Below are 26,188 nucleotides of genomic sequence, written 5' to 3'. Positions count from 1 at the left end.
TTTAGGGTTCAGTTTAAGTGGTGACTAAGAAAATTTAAGTCATTTACTCCTCTCTAGATCTGTTTCCATATCTGTAAAATGAGTTTGTAAGCCCGCTTTCTAGTTCCAAATCGATGATTTTATTATGTAGGGAGAGACAGCTGAACTAAGCTTAGAATTCTGAAAGGATGAAATGAAGAAATAACCTCCTAAGAATATGGGACTGCCTTTGCAAAAGGCATGGATGTGGGAAGTGGGATGACAAGAAGAAACACAAACAGCTGTTCGGTTCTGCAAATATGTATTGTATCTAGGATATACTGCAACATATTTAACATATATAGGACTGCTTGCCATCTGGGGGGGGGGGGTGGAAGGAGGGAGGGGAAAAATCGAAACATAAGCGAGTGCAAGGGATAATGTTGTAAAAAATTACCCTGGCATGGATTCTGTCAATATAAAGTTATTATTAAATAAAATAAAATTTAAATTTAAAAAAAAAATAGTAAATTACCACACCTACTTTTGTTTCAATAAAAAAAAAAAAAAAGAAAAGAAACACAAACAGCAGCTTCACAGGTTTTTACCCTTCTTGCTTTCTTCTCTTAACTCCTTCCGGCAGGCCCACAAAATATTAAAAATCATAGAAGAATGTCCCTGCTCATTCTCTTAATTCTGTCTTCTAAATTTTCGGAACCATTAGAGAAGAACTAATTCTTTATATTACTGTTTTACTTGTTGTGGAAATTTGTATACTGTTTTTTTAAAATTGTGTCTCTGAGAATTGGCTCAGCAATGACTAAAGGCAAAACATTCAATTTTTGAGAATACGTCTTTGGGTCTTTAATTAATGTTGGGGAAAAAAGTATTTCAATATTTTTACTGTCCCTTTTTTGACCCATAGATTATTCTTAGGCAAATTTAGAAGCAGGAATATGTTTCAGTTTATCATACTTTTTGGAAGCATGAAGGAGAAAGAGGAGGCTTTGAACTCCTCCCTCCTCCCCCAAGCCTGTTTTGTGGTGGGTTTGTTTCTTTGGAAACCACCTTTCTTGCCATCATCTTCACTTTAAGATAGTCAACTCAGTTTAACATAAATATTAATAGCTAACATTAAGTGTTTGTTATATGCAAAGTGCTATTTCATGCTGTATGGGAGATGGAGTAAGTAAAGGAGGGTGACTGAAGTTTATAGTCTTCTAAGAGTGAGATCAATCCACAGGCTTTTATTAAATGTCTACTCTGTGTGTCAGGTACTGTGCTATGCAACAAAATAGTCCCTGTTCTTACAGACATCATGTAAATATATATAAAATATATGCAAAGTACAGAGGTATTTTCAAGTTGGAAGCACTCACAGCTGGTTTGGATCAGCTAAGAGATTTCAGTTGAACTGAACTTTGAAAAAAGGGAAGGAATTCAGGTAGAGTTTTCTTTACATGTAAAGTCATCTCCCTTTGAAGTGTGTACTAATTTCTAATGACATCCTTACCTTTTATATTGTCTTGAGTGTTATAGATCAGATCATTTTTATGAATACAAAGAAGAGTGTTGATGAAAGAACTTAAAAGTTCCCTAGAACTAGATTGGTGAAAAGATATTTTTAATTGTATAAGAAGTAAATGACTTTGAGGTCATCAGCATTTCCTGATGATAAGTAATTGGGAAAACTGAAAGCCTAAGTAGACTTCCATTTCAAGAGTTTATAAATTGCAGGAAAGTATTAGGATTTCAAAGCTTATTTATTATAAGCTATGCAGTTTTTAAAAATGACCTCTCCTTGAGATAATGGAAAAGTTTAAGACTGCAGATTTCCCAGATAGTGTTTCTGTATCATACAGTGAAGATAGTCTATTAAGATTGGACAATCTGTTGTGTTTATGCTATCTTTACTGAGTCACTTTGGGGAGGAACTGTGAAATCCCTGTATAGAATTTCCACACTTATGTGTAACTTAATTATTAATATAATAATAGAATTGTGTGTACTTATGTGTAACTTGATAAGTCCAAGTCCAGATAGTTGTCTGAGACACATAGAGGTTGCATGATTTGTCGGGGTCTTAGAGACTGATTCTCAGGAAAGGATAGGTAAGTAAAGCAGTAGATAAAGAGTGCCAGACGTGGAGTTAGGAATACTAATCTTCTTGAGTTCAAATATGGCCTTAGATATTTTCTATTGTGTGACCCTGGTTAAGTCACTTTACCCTGTTTGTCTTAGTTTCCTCATCTGTCAAGTGACCTGGATAAGGAAATGGCAAACTACTGTAGTATTTTAGCAAGATCCCAAATAGGTCATGAAGATTCAGGTACAATTGAAATGACTGAATAACAACAAGAGAAGTAAAACAGATTTGCTAGGGTAGTGATATCATTCTAAATGTAGGTACTAACAAACATACAAAGTTGGGAAAGTGTGGGTCTTTATTACTGAAGACAGCAAGTAATCTCTTTTGATTGAAGGAGAGAAAGCGAATGGAGATTGGAAGACCTGTGAGAAAGATATTGCAGTAGGCCAGGTATTGTAACCATAGATTGATTGGTTAGGACTTGGTAATAAATTGAATGTCTCATTAGGTAATCTAGAGGGAAGATTCATAGATAAAACTGACTGGGAAATTGGTTGAATAGTCACTATCTAGTCACTATTATTCCACCCTACCTAAATTACTTTGTGCATCAGTATATTTTGTATTTATTTTATGTACTTGTTTCCTCCAATAGAATGGAAGCTCTTGAGAGAAGATAATATTCCATGTTTGTCTCTGTGTTACTGAAACCTTGCATATAATTAGCATTTTTAAACACTTGTTAAATTGAGATTTTATTCTTTCCATTTTTAAAAGTCTTTTTTTCCTAATTGTATATAAAAACAAATTTTTAACATTAAAAAAAAAATCAGGTTCTAAAATTCTTCCTCCTTTCCCCTCATCCAGAAGGCAGGCTGTTTGATGGAGATTATACGTATGCAGTCATGCAAAACATTTCCATATTAGTCATATTGTGAAAGAAAGCATTAATAAAGTAAAAAAGGAGAATTCTTCGATCTGTACTCAAGATTCTATAATTTCTTTCTCTGAGGTGGGATGGCATTTTTCACCACAAATCCTTCAGAATTGTCTTTTATCATTACATTGCTGAGAAATAGCTAAGTCATTAACAATTGATCATCATATAGTATTTCTGTTACCATGTACAGTTATTCTCCTGGTTCTGCTCACGTCACTTTATATATCAGTTCATGTAAAGTCTTCCCATGTTTTTCTGAGATTATCCAGCTTGTCATTTCTTATATTATTGTGACCATTAAAAAAAAATTCTGAGAGATAGTTTTTGGGTAATTTAATCATTTTATTAATAATGTTATTTTTTAGTATCTTATTAATAAAGGGATGGTCATTGGCTCTCTATCTCAGACCAAAGACTGGTAAAGGAGAGGGATTCATGGTTTATATGTGTTTATGTGCTTCAAAGAGTAGGTGTTCCCAAGGGATGGCTATCAACTCCCAACAATGGGAGGTGGACCATATTAAATTGAGGATTTGGGGGCAAATGACTGACTTTGATCAGACTTTGATCAAAAAGGCATCAATTTCCATAATCATGTATCTTGATAAAGGTAGAATCGACCTGCCTGAGCAAATATAAAAAGCAAGACTATATATCCATTAGCCTAAACCTAGAATTTCTTTTACTATTTGATTAGATCTTGGATAAATCTTTTTTTTTTCTTTTTCTTTTTAACCAGTAGATGCTAAATATATTAAAGTATAAATTAGATATACCATAAGTATACATGACCAAGCCGTTATTTTGCTGTACAAAAAGAATCGGACTCTGAAATATCGTACAATTAGCCTGTGAAGAAAATCAAAAATACAGGCAGGCAAAAATATAGGAATTGGGAATTCAATGTAATGGTTCTTAGTCATCATCTCCCAGAGTTCTTTTGCTGGGCGTAGCTAGTTCAGTTAATTACTGCTCCATTGGAACAGATTTGGTTCATCTCATTGCTGAAGATGGCTAGGTCCATCAGAATTGATCATCATATAGTTTTGTTGTTGAAGTGTATAATGATCTCCTGGCCCTGCTCATTTCACTCAGCATCAGTTCATGTAAGTCTCTCCAGACCTTTCTGAAATCATCCTGTTGGTCATTTCTTACAAAACAATATTCCATAACGTTCATATACCACAATTTATTCAGCCATTCTCCAGTTGATGGGCATCTACTCAGTTTCCAGTTTCTGGCCACTACAAACAGGGCTACCACAAACATTCGTGCACATACAGTTCCCTTTCCCTTCTTTATGATCTCTTTGGGATATAAGCCCGGTAGTAACACTGCTGGATCAAAGGGTCTGCACGGTTTGATAACTTTTTGAGCATAGTTCCAAATCACTCTCCAGAATGGTTGGATGGCACCAACAATGATCAGTGTCCCTGTTTTCCCACATCTCCTCCAACATTCCACATTATCTTTTCCTGTCATTCTAGCCAATCTGACAGGTGTGTAGTGGTCTCTCAGAGTTGTCTTAATTTGCATTTCTCTGATTAATAATGACTTGGAGAATCTTTTCATATGGCTAGAAATAGTTTTAATTTCTTCGTCTGAGAATTGTCTGTTCATATTCTTTGACCATTTATCAATTGGAGAATGGCTTGATTTCTTATAAATTAGGATCAATTCTCTATATATTTTGGAAATGAGTCCTTTATCAGAACCTTTGAGTGGAAAAATATTTTCCCAGTTTTTTGTTTCCCTTCTAATCTTGTCTGCATTAGTTTTGTTTGTACGAAACCTTTTCAGTTTGATATAATCAAAATTTTCTATTTTGTGATCAGTAATGATCTCTAGTTCTTCTTTGGTCATAAATTCCTTCCTCTTCCACAGGTCTGAGAGGTAAACTATCCTGTGTTCCTCTAATTTATTTATAATCTCATTCTTTATGTTTAGGTCATGAACCCATTTTGACCTTATCTTGGCGTACGGTGTTAAGTGTGGGTCGATGCCTAATTTTTGCCATACTAGTTCTGGATAAATCTTTTGAGAGATTTGCTATACTAGTTGGTTTCTGGGTGAGGAAGTAGAAAAGTGGAAAAACCTTGGTCCTAATACATTAAAAAATGAAGGACAAATGACAACAATTACAAGAGAGAAATAATAATTCTTCACAATATAATAATATTTCATCATAGTCATACACCACAACTTGTTTAACCATTCCCCACTTTGAAGGGTATCCCCTGAATTTCCAATTCTTTGCCACCACAAAAAGAGCTTCGTAAATTTTTTTATACTTATTAGGTACTTTTCCCATTTTATGATTTCATGGAGTACAGATCTAATAATGGTATTGTTGGTTTTATAGCCTTTTAGTAGTTTCAAATTGTTCTTTAGAATGGTTGGATCAATATACAATTTCACCAATAATGCATTAGTGTTCCAATTTTGCTGTATCTTCTCCAAAATTTATCATTTTCCTTTTCTGTAACATTGGCCAATCAAATAGGTGTGAGCTGACATCTCAGCCTTGTTTCTAATTTGCATTTCTCTAATGTAAGAAACAAAATATAGTTCCTAGGTTTTAGAATCTCCTCCTGCCATGAAAGGCAAGCTAAATGATTTCCAAAGCTGGGATGAGGGGCTATTATAGCCTGGTTTATGCCTTTACAGAGGGGAATAGATAGAACAAAGCACTGCACTTCTTCCCAGGGTGGGTATTATTTTGGTAACAGGAGGATCATATGCTTGAATTCACCTGTTTTCCCATACCCAAAGGGATCGGTACTAACCAGGGAATGGAGTAACCAGTAGCAGAGGCATAGAAATTGTTTTTATTTAGATTCTTTATAGAATACTTTATCAGTTCTACCCAGGCATTGGTATATATTGTCGTGACATTCACTTATGATTTAAGAGCTATTATTCCAAATCTTCTTGAGATCTATACTTAGTACATCTGTTCTTAAATCATATGTTTGACTTATTCTTTTTTTATTCTCTAAATATCTGACCCTTATAGTAATCCAAATGTTATTCCAAATTGGATAGGCAGTTTCATAAAATCCTTTCTTCACCATGGCACAATATAACTACTTAATTGTGACTAGTTAAGCCTCTGTAATCTAAAATTTGATAAGTTTTAAACTGTGAGGTATATTTTTCAGTAATATTTACCCAAATCTTAACCCAATGTCCCCCATCCTGAGTCTCAAATACTATTGTATCCGGGAAGGAGCATTAATACTGTATAATCTCCCCCTTCATGGGATCAATGAACTCCTTATTGGGTTCCCATTCAGACACCAATCAATTCTAGCTCCCCCGACCAGTGGGACCCAAGTCTTTTGGGGTGTGGGGTGATATCTCTGATATCATCTTCTGAAACTGCTTCCTGCTGAAAATGGGCGTAGAGCTGGGTCATCCTACAGGGTCTCAGTTTGCTCCTAAACTTGAGGATGCGAGTTTGGAGCAGATAGAAGCATCCAGTGGTTCTGAGTCAAAACCCTGAAACAGTGATGTAGCTGTAATTGACTGCTAGAAGAAAACAAACCTAACAAGTAGGGGTTATGGGTAGTTTGAGATAGAAAAACCAGTCCCCAAAAAACTGTTAAAAGGATGGATTGGAGAGGCCATTATAGATTGGCCAGCAAGACAGTTTCCTATGGTTTGCTCTTTTTATATCAAATAAGTTAATTTATAAGAAAGCATGTTTGTGCCACAGGACACACAGGACAAGCATGTTATTCCCACATTAGGAATAAACTTAAATAAAATTGAATTTCCCATTGATTTAACAAAATATTCCATAATCTACATCTCTCTAAGAAACTTTGATTACACTAAAATTCTCTTCTCCAGATTATTCTGAAGATGTTTCAACTTGTTTCAATAATCAATAAAATAAGAGAGATGGGTCCCCAAAACAGTTGCATCAGATGGCTAAATGTTTTTACTTTATTAAAGACCTTGTACAAAAATATTCTTTAATGAGATATTTCTCTAATAACTGGCAGATGACTAAACCAAATAGTCATCTACCCAATAATGGAGAAAGTCTTTTATCTAATATTAGCCCGCACATTCTCAGATAGAAAGCAGCAATATCTTACATACTTGCATTTTGCTCCTTGCTTTCAAGCTGACCACTTGCTCTGAATATAGAAATTTCATGATAACAGGACAAAGCATCCTTAGCCGTTTGACTTCAGGAACACTAATTAAGGAAAACAGATGTTTATCCAAGACTGGCAAACACCTGCAGCTAAGGCCACATTCCCATAGAGGTATTTACTCAGTTTATCTCATTCAACTTTAGTGTAGATTTCTGAGGGACCAGTGAACTTAGATCATAATAGATCTACATCTTGTGGCATATATCTCATTGTAAGTGTATCCTTAAAATTGTGTTAAGTCATTATTACTGTTTTAAATCAATTGAAATAATTTCTTCATCTGAAACTCCCTACAAATAAAAATAGTTCTCATCTAAAATCATCCATTTTTCCAGTTTTTGGAAACAAATACCTCACAAGCCAAATTGTGAAATGTTTTATGAAGGTTATAATTGCAAATCTTAGTAAATATAGCAATTAGCCTTTGCCTGAGAACCAGGAAGGTAGTGTCTTTATTAGACTGACTTTGTTAGTTTTTCCTCTACCCTTGTGAGACACTCATTCATAAATACATTCTTGTTGTAAGCTTAAGATATTTATGAAACATGAAAAGAAATTTCACATTGCCCAAGACATTGAGGCAATTAGGTGGCACACTGGATAGAGCACTAGACTTGGAGTCAGGAAAATCTAAGTTTACATATAGTCTCAGTCACTCTGTACTTGGTCATTTCAATGCCTCAGCTGTAAAATGGGGGATAATCAGAGGGATTTGTAAAGTTATGTTGAGATTTAAATGAGGTATTTATGAAATGTTTAGCATAGTTACTAAGAACAATGTAAGTGCTCATTCCCTTTCCTTAAATTAATTTAAAAGTAGGATTTTTTTAGAATGTAACTTTGGCAGCATTGTGCCAGGGACAAGGAGACTTGTTAAAGGGTATTATGAAGTATTAAGGATGAGTTGAGAGTCAGAATTAGTGTGTTGGAATAGGAGAATAACAAATGAATGAGAGTTTTTATCACTTAAAATGGGATAATAAGTAAATTACTGAATATCAGATGTAAAGAAAAGATTGTCAAAGTTAATAAGGTTTTGAGCTCAAAAGAATAATTGTTCCATTGACAACAATGGTCAACTTAAGAGGAGAAAGTTATGAAGTATAAAGAGCTTGATTTTGGTTATAGAATCCTACATTTTATTTTATTTTTTAAAATAGTATTTTTTCCAATTACATTATAAAGACAATTTTTAGCATTCATTTTTTAAAATAAGATTTTGAATCCAGGTTTTTCTACTCCCAAAGACAATAAGCAGCCTGGTTTAGGTATTAACATGTGCAATCACATGTACAACATTTCCACCTTAATCATATTGTTAAAGAAGGAACAGAAGAAAAGGGAACACAAAAACAGTAACAAAAAGTGAAACTAGTACTCTTCAATCTGCATTTAAAATCCATTAGTTCTGAATGTGGATAGCATTTTCCATTGGGAGTCTTTTGGAATTGTCTTAAGATTACTGTTTGCCCAGAAGAACTAAATCATTCAAAGTTGATCATTTGTACAATCTTGCTCTTTTTGTGAACACTGTTGTGATTCTGCTCACTTCACTCAGCATCAGTTCATGTAAATTTCCAAGTTTTTCTGAAATTTAGCTGCTCATCATTTCTGATACCACAATAATATTCCATTACATTCATATACAAGTTTGTTCATCTATTCCTCCACTCATGAGTGTCTTCTTGATTTCCAGTTTTTTTCCACCACAAAAAGAGATATTGCCAGGGGGTGGGGGTGGAGGGTGTACATGTAGATGCTTTTTCCATTTTTATGACCTTGTGGGATACAGACCTAATAGTGGTATTTCTGGATCAAAGGTTAAGCATAGTTTGAATGTTATATGGGCGTAGTTTCAAATCACTCTCTAAAATGGTTCACTACTACACCAACAATGCATTGGTGCCCCAATTTTCCCCACATTTTTCTTCAACATTTAGCATTTTCCTTTTCTGTCACATTAACCAATCTGATAAGTATGAGGTGATACTTCAGAATTTATAATTTGCATTTCTTTAATCACTAGTGATTTAGAGCATTTTTTCATTTGACTATAAATATCTTTTGAATTCTTTATCAGAAAACTGCCTATTCATAATAGGATCTTGTATTTTAACTTTTGAGATTATATTTTATACATGAGGGAATTGAGACTATGAGGGAATATATATTACTTTTTTTTGAAGACTTTTTGAAGTCTAATTTTCTACCTTTTTTGCTGGCTAATTAGGAGGAGAGAAATCTAGAACTGGTTGGTAGGAGGTGGAATTTTTAGAGTAAACTGTTAGGGGAATTGTTTATGGCTTGTTACTGTTGCAGGAAGTCCTGTGTGTGCATGTTTAATCTCTGGGGTCAACAAGCAAATTTTCCCAGAGAATAGTATTGCACAGTTGGCTGCAAATGGGGCTTGCTTGTCTCTTCTGTAAAGAGATTAAGGGAAGGTGAGGAACGATTATCCACCCAAGAAAAGTTTGTCTTGATGTCAGATTTTGATACTCCATAAAAAGGTACCTTGGACTAAGGAGCATAGCTATAAGAAGAGAGTGGTACATATATATTTAAGTACCTTATTCATCTAAAATAGATTATTTACTACAGTTCAAGAATTCAGTGTTTGAATGCTCTTCTGTTGCCCTGTATCAGGAAATTTTGTGGTCCACAACACTAATGGAACCTAAGAGGCTTTTGTTAACCATCATGTCGTGTCACGCCCCCCCGACCATAGCAGCTGGGACTAATATGTTATGATCCCAAAAGCAATAAAGCATTCCTAGAGCAAATTGAATTAACTTTGCTTCCTGGTGGATTGATCTAGGGCTCTGCTCTGGATTCTTAAGGCAAGGGAGACATAAAAAGTTTTTAGGACTTGGGAATAAGCCTGAGACCTAGAAAATTTCCTTGGTAGCTGCCAGTCTCTTTGCTAGTGGATTGTATCTGCTTTTTTTTTTTTTTTTTTTTTTAAACTACCTGGTGGATTATATGTTTACATGAGGATTGTTTAATATTTTTATCAAAGTAATTGTTTATCTGAACCTTTGATCCGAGTGATCTTTTGCACCATAGGTAGAATCATGATTGGGGCAGGATGTTTTGTTTTTTCCAAAATTAATTTTTTTTTCTTAGGTTAAATATGTTATTATTTTAAACATTTCCGTCTTTGTCATGTTGTGTAAGAAAAATCATGTCAAAGGAAGAAAAAACCATGAACAAAACAAAAGGAAAAATACTGTTCTTCAATCCACATTAGTCTCCATAGTTCTCTCTCAGAATGTGGATAGCATTTTCCATCCCAAGTCTATTGGAATCACTTTGAATTACTGAATTGTTGAGAAGAGCCACAATTGATTATCACATAATTTTATTGTTACTATAAACAACATATTCCTGTTTTGCTCAGCATCAAAATTTGTATAAATCTTTCCAGACTTTTCTAAAATCAGTTTTTTCCCTCATTTTTTATTAAAGCTTTTTATTTTCAAAACATATGCATGCAAAAATTTTCCACATTCATTCACCCTTGCAAAATCTTGTGTTCCAATTTTTTTTCCTCCCTGTTCCCATCCCCTCCCCTAGATGGCAAATAATTCAATACATGCTAAACACATGCATCTCTTCTATACATATTTCCACAATTATCATGCTGCACAAGAAAAATCAGATCAAAAAGAAAAAAAATGAGAAAGGAAGCAAATGAAAATATTTTGGATAACTTCATGTGTACTTTCTTAATAGGTGTTGGGGGTGGGGATAAGGGAGAGAATCTGAAATTCACAGTTTTAAAAACAAATGTCAAAAATTATTTTAAATGTAATGGGAAAAAATATATATATATTTTAAAAAGAATTATGCAGCTTTAGACTAATGTACTTAAAACACATCTGTTTTGTTGGGAGCTACTGAGATCAAAAGATACAAAATCTTTCCCTTGTATTCTGTTATTTATTGCCCTTTGGTATTCTATGGAACTGTCCTTGGGAGATATCAAAATATTCATAACCTTTTATTTTCTATCTTTGTCATCTAAATAGATGCTGCTGATCAATCAGCACTGATCTCTCATGTCTTAAAAAATTTTTTGTGTGGATCTAACAAGCAATAAGTAATTTTCAATATACAAAAAAGTCTTGTAGAAGAAACTGAGATTTTGTTGGGTATAATTTTCAAAAGAAGAGTGTGTGTGTGTGTGTGTGTGTGTGTGTGTACATATAAAATTAAACAAGTTATTAATAAAACTATTTTTTGTTTTCTACACTTTTTCTAATGTATATTTTAAAAATGAATCTTATTGGTACCTTCCCCCTTCTCCTACTAATTTACCAACCATTCGCCCACTCCTTTTCTCCTCCCTCCTCAGAAGCCCTCAGAATAAATTAGTAGGCATCTCTATAAACACACCTCCTTCTGTATCTTAAAAGTTAGTTACTTCTCTGCCAAGATACAGGAATTATGGTTAATCCATCTTTCAGAGTGGTCCCCCCATGTGTTGTTTTCATGTACTGTAGACTGTTTTCCTGATGCTTCTCTTTTAATTCTGTCATTTAGTTCGACTTCTCATGTTTTCTTTAAATTACCATATTGATCATTTCCTATGGTATTCCATTACACTCATATAATGTAATTCCTTTAGTCACTCTTCAATTAACTGGTACCTGTTTTATTTCAAGTTCTTTGCTACTACACAAAGTACTTTTATAAATATTCTTGTATACATTCAACTTTTTCTTTTATTCTTCATCTTAGAGATACACATACAAATTTGTGTAACATAGTAATATTATCAGAGTGTGTTTTGAGAGGAAGGGGAATGACAGAGAAAGAGGTTGATTTAGTGAGGTAGTTGCTAATTTTGGGATGTGTTTGAATCAATTTACATCTTCACCAACAGTCCTTTTAATGTCCATTCTCACATTCTCTATTCAATGATTTGTCATTTTCTTTTTTTTAATAATCATTGCCAATATAATTATGAGATGTAATTTCATAGTTTTCATGTAAATTTCTCTAAGTATGTAGAAATTTAGATTTACAGTATTTTTAAATAGTTTGTGTTTCTTTAATTGAAAGTTGATAACAATTATAACAGATCTATAACTTGACTGTTCAATTGGCAAATTATTCTTGTTCTTTTGTCCAGGTTTTTAAATAGCTTGGATTATTAGCTGTGATTATTCTGCAGTCTTCCTTTTTAATTGAATTGAATTTATTTTTGTTTATGCAAAAACTTTCAGTATTTTGTAATCTAAAGTTTTACTTATCTTTAATGATTACCTGTTTTTAAATTTTTTTAAATTCTGAATTTAATAAGCTAAATAAAATAATCATTTCAATAACACAGAAAAATAAGATTGCATATGGAAGCCATGAATCTCTTTTATATATAATAACTTGCTTTTCCTTTTAATATATAAATTCAGCATAGAATTTTAAAATCTGTCCAGCTTGACTCTGTTTCCTTCTGGCCTTCTTAAGCTAAACTGCATCTTAAAAAATATTTTCATGATTGTCACCTTTTGTTTCTTTTAATCATCCCTATGATTCTCTCTTTCTCTCCCTTAAAAACAAAACAATCAAAGCCTTTCTGACAGGTGTATATATAGTCAAGGAAAACATTTTAGAGATTATCTATCACCTACTTCTCTGTCACGAGATTTATGCATGCTTCCTCATTGTTTTGCAGTAATCTATTGGAATGTTCATGTTCTTATGTATTTGTGAATTCAAATTAGAAATTTGCTGTGAAGATTTTTCTCATTTCTCATTTTAATTCTTAGATTGCAGCTGATTTGCTTGTATAAAAAGTTTTCACTTTTATGTTACTTCAACTGTTCGATTTTTTTTTTTTTTTTTTTTTTTTTTGGGCAATTATCTCTCTTAGGCTAGAATTTTCTCCTTAGCCATAATTATGGAAGATATAGTCCTTCCTTCTGTGATTTTTCTGTGAACTTTTATATCCACATTGTTTGTCCATTGTCTTTAGAGACAAAAAAAAGTAGAGAATTTTTTTCATTCTCTTTTTATCTCTACCATATCTCCCTGGTTTTGTACAAAAATATTTTAACTTTTGTAAATATCAGCCACCCAGAGTTTTCTTTTACTTTGGCACAGTAAACAGGCCAGGATAATCCTGTTGTGTAAGAAGTAAGTTTTGTTGATTACATTCTTCTTAGTTTTATTCTTTTTGTCTTAGAGATGACTGTTTTGCTTTTAATTTTTTTTAAGGACACCTCAAGATCATTTCTGGGTCTGAATCACTATGGAAGTTTGGGAGCAAGGCAGTGGTATTCCCAGGCCATTTTGTCCAACTTCTCCTTTTTGGTTATAGAAGACTGATCTCCAATTAGTAGAAGCTCTATTATTAAAGAGTTTACTTTAATGTATTCACTATTCAATACATGGTTATAAGTTATTCCTTTCTAAATTGAACTTGTTAAATGGAATTCTAAAATCCTCTAGTTTTATATGATGTTCAGGAAGAAGCTTTTGTTTTGATTTTTTTATTTCTTAAATTTCTTTTTTTTTTTTTTTTTCATTTTCTAGGATACCAAATTGTGGATAATAATGGAATATCTTGGTGGAGGTTCTGCATTAGATCTAGTAAGTATAACCTTAGCATTTCCTCATGTAACTTTTTCTTGGTTTATTGGAACTGATTTGGTTCATCTCATTGTTGAAGAATGCCACGTCCATCAGAATTGATCAGATGATGTTTCTTTAGGCAGATTTTTTTATGTTGTGTCAGAGGGATTTTTTTCATTAGCTACTGGGTTTTTTTGTTTTGTTTTGTGTTTTTTTGTACTTCATATAGGTAAATTCATTCTCACTTTTCTGTCTCTTAGAAGGCAAGTCTCTTGTGCCAGAGCTGCTATTTTATCCTGGAGACAGATTAATTAATTTCTTATTTGAATCTGTATGGCAACAAGACTCAGAAGAGCATAACATTTAGATTTAGAAGAAGACTTTGAATCTCCATCCCAAACCTTTTTATTTATGGCTGTGAAAACTGCGACTCTGCTTTGAGATTAGTACTTGCTCTAAATTAGTCAAACATTTATTAAGTGCATACTATGTACAGAATTATATACAGAATAAATAGTAATTAAAAGAAAGAAGGATTAGGAAAGGCTTCCTTCCTATAGAAAATGAGATTTTAGTCGGCATAGTAGCTAGAATTGAGGAGGAAAGACATTTCAGACCTGGGGGACAATCAGAGCCTATGATTAGAGCCAAGAGATGGAGTATCTTGTTTGTGAAACAGTTCAGGAGGTCGGTGCTCAGTGGAGGATTGTGTGTTGAGGAGTAAGGTATGGAATGACTGAAAGAAGCCAAGGTTTTGAAGGGTTTTGAATACCAAGCAGAGTATTTTGTATTTGATCCTGGAGGCAAAAGGGGTCACTGGAACTTTTTGAAGTGGAGTGTATGTATTTGTGTGACATTATTGGGTGACAGTTTAGGAAAATCACTTAGATGGCTGAATGAAGCTTGAATTGGAGTGGAGAGAGGCTTGAGACTGTCCAGCTACCAGTAGGCTATTTAAATAATGAAACACAAGGTAATGAGGATTTGCACCCCAGTTATTAGCATCATCAGGAGAGAAGGGAACAACATGGTTGAGAGAAGTTGGAAAGTTGAAATCTGCAGGCCTTAGCAACAGAGGATATGTGAAAGTGAGGAACCTGGATAATTACTTAGTTGTGAGCTAGGAGGTTGGTGAAAGGTAGTAAGGAAAGTAGGAGCCAGAGAAGGCTTAGGGTCAAAGAATTAAGTTTTTGACATGCTGAGTTTAAGATGTTTAGTGAACCTCAAAATTCTAGATGTCTGAAAGCAAAATTGGTAATGTCCGGAGAGGTTGTTTTAGGACAGGTAGCTGTGAAAATCATTAGCATAGAGATGGTCATTAAATTCATGGGAGCTGATAAGATCATTATTAGTGGTTTGGAGGGAGAAGTGACCTAGTACAGAACCATGAAGGACACCAATATTTAATCTAGGAGAGTATCCAGAAGGAAAGTGTGATAAGAATTGTCAAAAACTACAGAACAGTTGAGGAGAATGAATATTCAAAAAAAGGTTATTGAATTTGGCTTTTTAAAAAAATTATTATAGCTTTTTATTTACAAGATATATGCTTGGCTAATTTTACAGCATTGACAATTGCAAAACCTTTTGTTCCAACTTTTCCCCTCCTTCCCCCCCACCCCTTCCCCCGATGGCAAGTTGACCAATACATGTTAAATATGTTAAAGTATAAGTTAAATACAGTATATGTATACATGTTCATATAATTATTTTGCTGTACAAAAAGAATCAGGCTTTGAAATAGTATACTATTAGCCTGTGAAGGAAATCAAAAATGTAGGCGGACAAAAATGGAGGGATTGGGAATTCTATGTAGTGGTTCATAGTCATTTCCCGTAGCTGGTTTAGTTCATTACTGCTCTATTGGAACTGATTTGGTTCATCTCATTGTTGAAGAGGGCCATGTCCATCAGAATTGATCATCATATAGTGTTGTTGTTGAAGTATATAATGATCTGGTCCTGCTCATTTCACTCAACATCAGTTCATGTAAGTCTCTCCAGGCCTTTTTGAAATCATCATTTATTACAGAACAATAATATTCCATAATATTCATATACCACAATTTATTCAGCCATTCTCCAATTGATGGGCATTCATTCAATTTCCAGTTTCCCGCCACTACAAAAAGGGCTGCCACAAATATTCTTGTACATACAGGTCCCTTTCCCTTCTTTAAAATATTTTTTTGATATAAGCCCAGTAGTAACACTGATGGATCAAAGAGTATGCTCAGTTTGATAACTTTTTGAGCATAGTTCCAAATTACTCTCCAGAATGGCTGGATGTTGAATTTGGCTTTGAAGAGATAATTATTAGCTTTGGAGAGAAATGTGTTGGTAGTATGATACCACTTCCTTAAGGGATCTTCAGTTACATTCTTCTCCCCTTAAGTCCCCTCAAATTATTGTAGACAGTGTTATTAACTTATTTCAAATAATGATTTTTAAACCTATGGATAGAATATTTAATAACAACCACTAGCATTTGTTTAGTATTTTAGGGTTTGTAAAGCACTTAATAAATATATCATTTATCTTCTTAACAATCCTGGAAGGTAAGTGATATTATCTTCAGCATAGAGATGAGAAAACTAAGGCAGACTTGTCCAGAATGAAAAAGTATATCACTGTTGGATTTGAAGTCAGGTTTTCCTGACTCCAGATTCAGCACTCTCTGTATTTGGGAAACAGAAATCATTAATGAAGTCACTCTGTCATTGTTTAACTTTGGGATCATCTAGTCTGTAAAAAAATAAAAATTTAAAAATCTCTAAACTCTTTTCCAGCTCTGCAATGTCATGATTGATTGGCATTATGATAGGAAATATGATGGATTAGAAATCTGAGAGCCTGGTTTTGAATCCTGGCTTTTGTTTACTCCATACAGCAAAACCCTTAACTCTTTCTGTACTTCAGTTTCCTCATCTATAAAATGAGGACATTGACCTAGATGGTGTATGAGATTTTGAAGCAGAAGCAGAAGCCAGGTTGCAAAGTTCTGTAATATCTATTTAAACTCTGGGGAAGCTTTGTTTATTCATAGGTTGATGATCAGACCTTTGAATCCAGTCTTCATGACTCCAGGACTAGCCCTCTCTGCTCTTACTTTATGTCTTTCCATTTCCATTTTAAAGATGAAAAAAATTGAGACTGTGAGGGAGCTACTTCCCTCATATATGGTATAAATTCCAGCTTTCCTTTCCATTATTTCAGATAGGTACATAAAAATTTAAGGTTTTAAGTGAAATTATCCAGAATAATAAAAGTTGCTCCAGGCCAGGTACTGCTTTTCATTTTGTTTCGTTTTGTTTTTATCTTTAATCCCTAGCAAAATGCACACAGACATTTAATAAATATTATTAAATTTCATTTGAATGAACAATTTAGAGCTAGATTGGATCTTGGAGAAAATATGCTTCAACTCCCTCATTTTCCAGATGAGATGACGAAGAACTAGGGAAGGGAAATAACTTGGCCATCATCAGGGTGCCAGGAAGTGGGCAGAGCTGGGGCTTTAACCCAGGGTCTTAGTTTCCAGGTCCAAAGCCTTTTTTACTTAACCATGAACTAAATGGTGAAATCTTTGAAAGAGTAACTGAAAAGAAAGAGTCAAAGAAGGTGTTAAACTGGAAGAGGGGGAATAGACTTGATAATTAAAATAACAGTGAAAAAGGTGATGGACAAATCATTAGTTAAAGATGCTTTTTAAAAATTTAAGTTATTTGAAAAATTCTAATAGATGAACAACTGTAGAAGGAAGTGAACTTAAAAAAGATTGTTCAGTTTTGAGTAAACATATGAGCCCTTCATAAAGTAGGTATTACCATCTCTATTTGTGAATTCTTGCTTTAAATTATTGAATGACAGTAAATTGAAGCTCGATGGTTGAAACCAAAGACTGAAAAGATTTTATCTAATTAATAAGTCAATCAGTATTTCTAGAAGAGCTAAGTGACAGCTTGAGAGTCTAATTGAGAAAGTGCCCTGCTGCTCTTATTGATCACTCTTAGTCACGAGTTTCAGGCTGAGTTGTGTGACCAACTGAAAGCCTTCCACAAAGGAGACGAAGGAAGCATCCTGTTCAGAATGCCTTTGTGAAGTCAAAAGATTTTCTGTAAACCTGTTTGAAATGTCCAGATTCTTCCTGATGTTCTACTCTCTGGAAATGATAGTAATGTATAATTTTCTGTGCTCTACATTCCGTAAGAAAACTTGCATTGTCATCATCGTTTTAATTTTTAATAAGCCACAGATTTAAGTATCATGTTGCAAATAATTCAGTAGAAATATTTGTTAATTTTAATTTTTATTCTCCTAGAGATCTGATTAATCAGAAAAAGTTAAAATTGAAGAGTTAATACTGTGTTTTAGTTGAACTAGTAAAATGCTGATCATGTAGCCAATTCAGGGTCAATCTCTCCATTTAATTTAGTTGATCTACTTTGGTACTTCTCCATTGTTTTGCATGCTACTTGACTATTTCCTTATTCATCATTAGAATTAGAAACTTTACCCGAAACTTGAAATAGGAGCAGGTAAATTCCCATGAGGTAATTATAGTTAATATAATAATTCACATTTATGGAACACTTAAGTGTTTTCCATGCAGTTACTCCATGAGGTGTAAGTTGTACAAATATGCCCATTTTATAGATAAGCTTTTGAGCTTATTCATGATAACATAGCTAATTTGGGAGCTGGGATTTGAATCAAAGTTTCTTGATGCTAAATTCAGCACTTAACTCCATTATACCACATTGCTTCTTATAGTTCTGACTTGGTTTGATGGGGACAGAAATGGAAACTATAATTTTAAATTGGATTATTATTCCTATTGATTTTGCTTTCTTTTACCACAAACCATTAGTGAATTGGGTATAGCAAAAATAGAACATTGCAAATTGTTCCTGGTATAAACTTATATTCAAAGTGGAGGCAATTAACTTTTTACTGTTCAACAAACAGTTTAAATAGTTCAAACATGAAATTACAGTAGGGGATGCCTAAGGGTTAATTTATGCAGTGTCTTACTTTTAAGTACATTCATAAATTGTTGGTATTTTTCCTCAGTTCCAGAAGTAAAATCTTACAGGAGACTGAAAGAGCAAGTGAGTTGTTTGCTCACTTAGTCATCCATACCCTCCTTTAAGAAAATAAAATTGTATGGAAATACTAGATTAGTAGTATTAGCTGGAGTTTAAATTCTGGACTCTCAAGCATAACATTTGGAAAGGGTTCAATCTTGGTTAATTGTAGAATAAGTTTTCAGCCAAAGGTGCATTGTGACTATCAGAATTCATAGCTCTGGTGGGAGGTAATAATATTTGTGAAATTATAATGTACAGCAATGAGAAAATGATTCAGGGTTTTTTTTGTTTTGTTTTGTTTTGTTAATTATTGTTATTGTGTGTGTGTGTGTGTGTGTGTGTGAGAGAGAGAGAGAGAGAGAGAGAGGGTGGTGGTTGCTTTATTTTGGTTTGGGTTTATTTGTATTTTGTTTGTTTGTTTGTTTGTTTTGGTCCAGGCAATTGGGGTTAAGTAACTTACTTAGGATCACACAGCTAGTGTCTTGTTCAAGGTCAAATTTGAACTCAGGTGCTCCTGACTCCAGGGCCAATGCTCTCTATCCACTTCGCCATCTAGCTTGTCTGATTCACATTTTAAAATAATTGACACTTAATTTTTCAGGAACTCATTGTGTAGTACAAAGCAAGCCTCTAAATGGTGTTTTCCATGAGGAAAGAAATGAAGTATATAAATAGCGCAGTCTATGTTTATCCATGCAACTGTGCATTTATCAGTAATGCATTTGACCTTAGAATGAATATTTTAGTTTCATTTCCTTCTAGCTGTACTGCAGATGCAAATACTATTTTTACTTGAGTAAAAGTAGAGTATATTAAGCATTTTTATTCACTGAATATATGCAAAATCATATATGCTTACAGAACATACTGGTCATTTTATTGAAGATTAACACTGATTTCCTGGGTCTCTCCAGTCTTTTGTCTCCTTGTTTCATGGCCTGAGATGTCCATTTTTAGGTTTAAGTCTAGTTTCTCAGGAAAGTAATTTAGATAATTAGTGAAGATTTTACTTCCTAGTTTTTCACATTTTGACCACTGACTAATCTTGATCCAGTCATTAATATTCTTTATTTTTCCTCATGCTAAATGAGTAGGTGCTAGTATGATTGTTTCACAAAATCAAGAAGAGTATTGAGAAGATTAGAGAAAATATTTATAATTCTCAGAGATGAAAAAGTCAAAGGATTGTCACAAATAACAAGAATAGCATTCGGGACATAGAATTGTTATATTACTAAATAGTTTTTTGAGACACTCCTTACCCTGCCTCTTGTGCTTTTAAAATTCCTGATTAATTCCTTGTTATGCTCCTTTTAGGTCAGTGAATATCTTCTAAGTCCATAATACAATCTAAAGCATACATAAAATAGCATTGATAGTGTACTGCCTAGAGTACTGAATCTGGAATCAGTGAGTCTTGAGTTCAAATTCTACTTCACATACTAGCTGTGGGACTCTAGGCGGACCACTTGAGGTTGATCTTCCAAAGTTTCCTCATCCATAAAATAGAGATAATAATAGCACCTACCTCCCCAAAATTGTAAGGATAAAATGAGACTATTTGTCAAGTGCTTTGCAAACTTAAAGCATTATATAAAACGCAAATTATTTGTCATCATCACCATTATATGGTGGTCATGACAATTGTGTGTATAGTTGGCACTTGCCTTACAGGGGATATTAATATTAAAGGTATTAATATTTGAATCAATCCTCAAGCCCAGCTTGCCAGTTTAATGAGATGAAAGGACAAAATACCTTTCTTTATTCAATTCTCCCTGTGCAACAAGAAAACTGTTCAGTTCTGCACACATATATTGTATCTAGGATATACTGCAACCCATTCAACATGTAAAGGACTCTTGCCATCTGGGGGAAGGGGTGGAGGGAGGGAGGGGAAAAATCGGAACAGAAATGAATGCAAGGGATAATGCTGTAAAAAATTACCCTGGCATGCGTTCTATCAATAAAAAATTATTTTAAAAAATTAAAAAAAAAAAAAAGAAAGAAATTTTAAAAAAATATCTTTCTTTGTGTTATTTTGATCCAACTTCTGTAGCTTTACCATGAATCTGTGGACTTTTTCTTGTCTATCCTCAACCAGTTCATCCCCCTACAAGTTCTGTTTTTGTAGCTCCAAGTACATGAACAAAAAGTGAACAGTTCATCCAAGCCTCTGTTTTTTTGAATGCTTTGACATTTGACTTTGTATAGATATTTGGATATTTTACTTTTAAAACTTTACCTCCAACCTTTTGGTGTGCTGCAAATACTATAAACCTAACCCGTGTTTTTTTTTTTTTTTTTTTTTTTTTTTTTTTTTTTTAAGGCGACAGGGATATTTTTATTTAGCACAGAAAATTTATGGGTTTTTTTGTTTTGGTTTGTTTTGGTTTTTTTGTAAAATTACCAAAAATGGTAGGTTTCAGTTGAGCTGCTGCAAAAGCATAAGATAGACACTTTAAGATTTCTTGACATGCCTTGATTTCCTGAGCTCTTTTAAGTCTTGTCTTAAGTTGTTATGCCTCTTTGGACTTTGGTTTCTACCTGTTCCCCTTCAGTGCAACATAGTAGATCAGAACTTAACCTAAGTCTGCAGCGATCAGGATTTGGGTCACTGAAACCACAGATCTAAAAATATTTCTTTATCTCTTCTTCTCTGGCCTGAGGCTGACCATCTTTAGCAACTGATGGTTCACATTTGCAGGGGTGAAACATGAAGCCACTCTCACCACTTTTGTCTCCCTTAAATACTTTTGGTAAATGGTTTATTGAGACAGAAAAGGATTTTACATACCATGTATGATTGGCACATACTTTTTAATTTGGAAAACAGAAATGATAATGGCTTTCTTGAAAATAGAATTAGGAATGCCTCACTTGTCCTATCTGTGGAGCAAGAACAAGCCTCTATTGAATTTCCTCATTAAAATTTTCATTTATTAATGAAATTGTAGTTGTGCTCAAAACAGCCACCCATACCCCAATACCCCTTTCCTTTCTGGGGGGTTTTGGGGGAAGTATTTTGTAAAAGCTAAAAACTCTATTGAAACATGAGCCATTGTCATTGTTATTTACATGTTGTGTGTGGTTCTGATCTACCCCAACTCCAGGTAAATTATTCTATGATTGAAGGAGTCATTTTAATGACTATCACCAATTTATATTTCTAACAGTTAGAACCTGGCGCTCTAGATGAAACTCAGATTGCTACCATTTTAAGAGAAATCCTGAAGGGACTTGATTATTTGCATTCAGAAAAGAAAATTCACCGAGATATCAAAGGTAAGAAAAACATGTTGCTTTTTATTCTCTTACAATTTTGGGTAATTTATCAAGCTGCTGAGAAACTGACAGAATGTGACTTCTGAAGTTTTAGGGCTCTCTGTTTTTGGCAGAATCCTTTTTCAGCTAATAACCCTTGTATTTATTCTTCTTAAGTACAAATATTGACTTTGGGGAAAGGGGAGAGGGGTGATGTGTTGTAAAGTTGTTTGCATATAAAAATGTGTAAAACTTGATCCCCCTATCATGAAGATTCTTTATAGGTGAATTGGGATATCAACTCCAAAGTTGTGAGAAACAAAAGTAGGCCCCAGAGTTGAGTAGTACATGACAACAATTATACAAGATGACACAAGGCAGTGCATGTTTTTGTTTTCTAGCTGCAAATGTTCTGCTGTCTGAACAAGGGGAAGTAAAACTTGCAGATTTTGGAGTAGCTGGGCAGCTGACAGATACCCAAATAAAAAGAAACACCTTTGTAGGCACCCCATTCTGGATGGCACCAGAAGTCATCAAGCAGTCTGCTTATGATTCAAAGGTAAGATCAGAATGAACTTTATGTAATTTCCAGCTATCATCTCTTTTAAAGCAGACCTTGAAACCTATTATAAAGTAAATGACTAGTTCTCTATTTATTTAAAAAAAAAAAAAAGGCCAACCCCACCTCTTTTAGATATTTGAAACCCCATTTTGGTATTGATCCAATCTCCATCCTCCCCTTTGTCTTTAAAAAACAACAGCAAAAACATGCTCTTCACTTTACTATCATTTGCCAATCTTCAGATTTGGTAGCTCCCATACCTAATGACCTAAATGTTTTATGAGATGATCCTGGGGAAAAGTTGAGAAACCTTTAGCTAAACTAGTTCTCAACCCTAGCTTTCTTTTAAATCTCAGGCTATCATTGATTGGATTACTTTGGTTTATAGCTAGCTTGCTCTTCTTGTACAATTCAACTTAATATTTAATAGTTGCTGCTTTATTAGTGTCTAAACAGACCACTGTACTTTTAAACATTTAAAAAAAATTTTTTGGGGGGGAAGATGAGGCAATTTGGGATTAAGTGACTTGCCTAGGGTCACACAGCTAGTAAGTATTAAATGTCTGAGACGGGAGTTCCAACTTCAGGGCCAGTGCTCTTTCCACTATGCCATCTAGTTATCCCCTACAATTTTTTTTAAGTGTTTTTATTTAAGAGTTATTGTTTTGAATGGCTATGCTCACTTCCTGTATAGCTTGTGGACAAGAGTACCAGTCTATGTAGAAGCTGTTGTTTTTCCTCAGAGAAATATGATCTCTCTGTCAAGTTGTTATCTATGAAGCTTAAAACTGCACTAAAACTTCTGGTACACTATTCTGCACTCTCTTACACCAGAAGAGAATTGATGTTTAAAAGTGAGAGCAATTGGGGCGGGGGGTGGGGAGTGGGGAAAGAGACACAGGATGACACTTTTGTGCTGTGTGGCAGTTTGGGATGGGCTCTGAGGTCTTTTTTCTAACTTTAAATCTGTGATTCTATGATGTTCATAAGATTTACTTGGTATTAATGAAAGAATCACTGAACAAAATATCAAGGAATCTCATGTAGTTGTAACTTTTGTGTGGGAGTTACCTTGTGGGAGAAGAACTTTTATATCTCCATCTAGAAATTTTCAAGTCAAATACTTTTTTTCTTCTGATAAGTATGGGAATCTGTCAGCTTGTATGATTAGAAGAAATAGGAAGTCACTTGCAAAAATGCCAGTTTTCTCCTTTTTCATAATTTCAAGGTTATTCTTGGTATACATGGAGATCATTTTCAAAAAGCTATCATGGGAAGGAGAAAATAAACATATGAATATGTAATTTCTGATATCTCTTCAATTACTAAAAAAAAGTTCTATTTCAAAAATCTATGATTTTTTTTTCTAGTCCTCTTTTAGAGATCTTGAAAATTCATCATTCAGTGTTTTAAAAGATTGTATTGTTGTCATCATAGATTTCTTCTGTATTCAGCTGGTCTAGTTGCTTCATCAGTTTTGGTGACAGTTCTCCTTATTCATATAGTATTTTGGGGACTGAGACATTAGGAATCCAAATGTAGTAGTTCTATTTAAAAGCTTCACTTTTGCATTTAAGGGCATTTGGAATTTCTTCATTATGGTCATTCTTTTATGAAAGCAGTTCTTATATATGGGAAATAGTTTATGTTTTCCAGGGCCTCATTAGGATATAAAAATTGGAATTAGGCCTATTCTGGAGTAGCTTTTTGATGAAGTAACTTACTGTTATAGATAGTAAGTGTCATTTTCATTAAGGATATGTTGATTATTATTTGAAAGTCTGCTTCATTGTGTGCAATCTTTTTTTCAGTGAAAATTTTCTTTATTATTTTAAAGGCATATTTACTATTAAGTGCATTTAATGTTTTTGCTGAATAAGTTTTTAATGATGTTCTCAGCACTCATTATCTTTAATAGTTGACCACACTCAATATTCCCATCATCTTTACCATTGTTCAGACAAGAAATGTAATACTTTCTGCTTTGCCTTTAACTGTCTCAAGGCAACGTTGAAGCACTGACTGTGCTCTCTCAGCTGAAGCTTTGAGTAAAGTAAAGCCATTGGCTGCCCCAGAGGGCTGGGAGGAGGCAGGGAGGAAAATTGTGTGTCATGCATACTTATGGTATGTATGAGTCAGAACCACATGTAATCAGAGGCCCTAGTTTTATCCATTGGTTTTATTATAAATGATATATTTTTCTTCACATATGGACAGTGGAGGTACGGCCTTTTCCTTCGGTTGTTTTTTTTCCTTAAATGATGATGGCAGTACAATCTCCCAGACTCAGAACTTCTTTGATTTTACTCTCTTACCCAGGTTCCCTTCTCACAGACTGCTGCCAAACATATTTTCCCTCCTGTACATAAGGGACCACTTTATTCACTGCTTGAAAACCTTGAGTGACTTTACAATATTTTTATACTTGAGGGACTTTGATGTCCATGCCGGTGTTTTCAGATACTTTCACTTTCTAGTTCCTCTTATGTTTCTCTGCACTACTTCAACTGCATATAGGTTCATACCTTTGCTTCTGCCTTGTTCTTCTGGGATCTTGAAATCTTAAATGTTATTTTATTTTATTTTTTTATTGACACTTTTTAATTTTCAGATCTTATACAAAAGATAATTTTTCACCATTAACTCTTCCAAAACCTTGTGTTCCAAACCCCTCACCTTCCCCCAGCTCCTCTCCTAGAGAGCTAGTAATCCAATATGTTTTTTTTTTTAATAACTTTTTATTGACAGAACCCATGCCAGGATAATTTTTTATATTATCCCTTGCACTCACTTCTGTTCCGATTTTTCCCCTCCTTTCCTCCACCCCCTCCCCCAGATGGCAAGCAGTCCTATACATGTTAAATATGTCACAGTATAGATACAATATATGTGTGCAGAACTGAACAGTTCTCTTGTTGCACAGGGAGAATTAATCCAATATATGTTAAACATGATAAAAATATATGTAAATCCAATATAGGCATACATATTAAATGCTATTTTATGATCATATCCTCCTATCATTCCATTAAAAAAAGTAATTGCCATTTTGTTTTGTTTTGTTTTGTTTTTTACCAGGGATATTGACCAGGGTTTAATTCAAGCTTCAGAAGTTTATCTGAAGTTGTCATCCTAGCTACTTATACCCAGGAGACTCGGGGCATACTCTAAAGGTTGATGTTTCAGTGTTGTTTCTCTGTTTTTGTAGATGACTTTTTTCATCTTTGTTTTCACTTCTTCAAAGGTAATCACATATAAGCCAATGGGAAACTTTGAAGCTCTCCAAATAACTAACTTTTCACCAATACCAGATCTTGAAAGATAACATGATTTGTTTTCTGTTGACTGATACACTTGGTCCTCTAGCCACTTACCTACTTTTAGGGTTATCTTCAGACCTTATAGGTTGACTCTTTTAAAAGCAGATTCATCCTTTCCTTCCTTCCCTAGTCTGGAGAAGACTAATTTTTACATTCTGGGCTGTCCTTCTCTGCCTTTGGCTTCAAAGATAATTCTCCACTTGTCTCTCCTATGGAAAGGA

The 26,188-nt window shown here is 34.0% G+C and overlaps 1 protein-coding gene across 1 annotated transcript in view; it reads left to right on the top strand.

Moving 5' to 3' along the window:
* Window positions 1-26,188, top strand: part of STK24 (serine/threonine kinase 24) — a 127,659-nt gene that overhangs the window by 75,188 nt on the left and 26,283 nt on the right. The window contains exons 3-5 of the mRNA XM_051984044.1: window positions 13,694-13,750; window positions 21,998-22,106; window positions 22,487-22,644. Coding sequence (XP_051840004.1) covers window positions 13,694-13,750; window positions 21,998-22,106; window positions 22,487-22,644 — 324 coding nt within the window. The remainder of the gene's footprint in view (window positions 1-13,693; window positions 13,751-21,997; window positions 22,107-22,486; window positions 22,645-26,188) is intronic.

This window comes from Antechinus flavipes, chromosome 3 (assembly GCF_016432865.1).
Source record: "Antechinus flavipes isolate AdamAnt ecotype Samford, QLD, Australia chromosome 3, AdamAnt_v2, whole genome shotgun sequence".
In the NCBI taxonomy this organism is placed as follows: Eukaryota; Metazoa; Chordata; class Mammalia; order Dasyuromorphia; family Dasyuridae; genus Antechinus; species Antechinus flavipes.
This window is presented reverse-complemented; position numbering and strand designations above follow the sequence as displayed.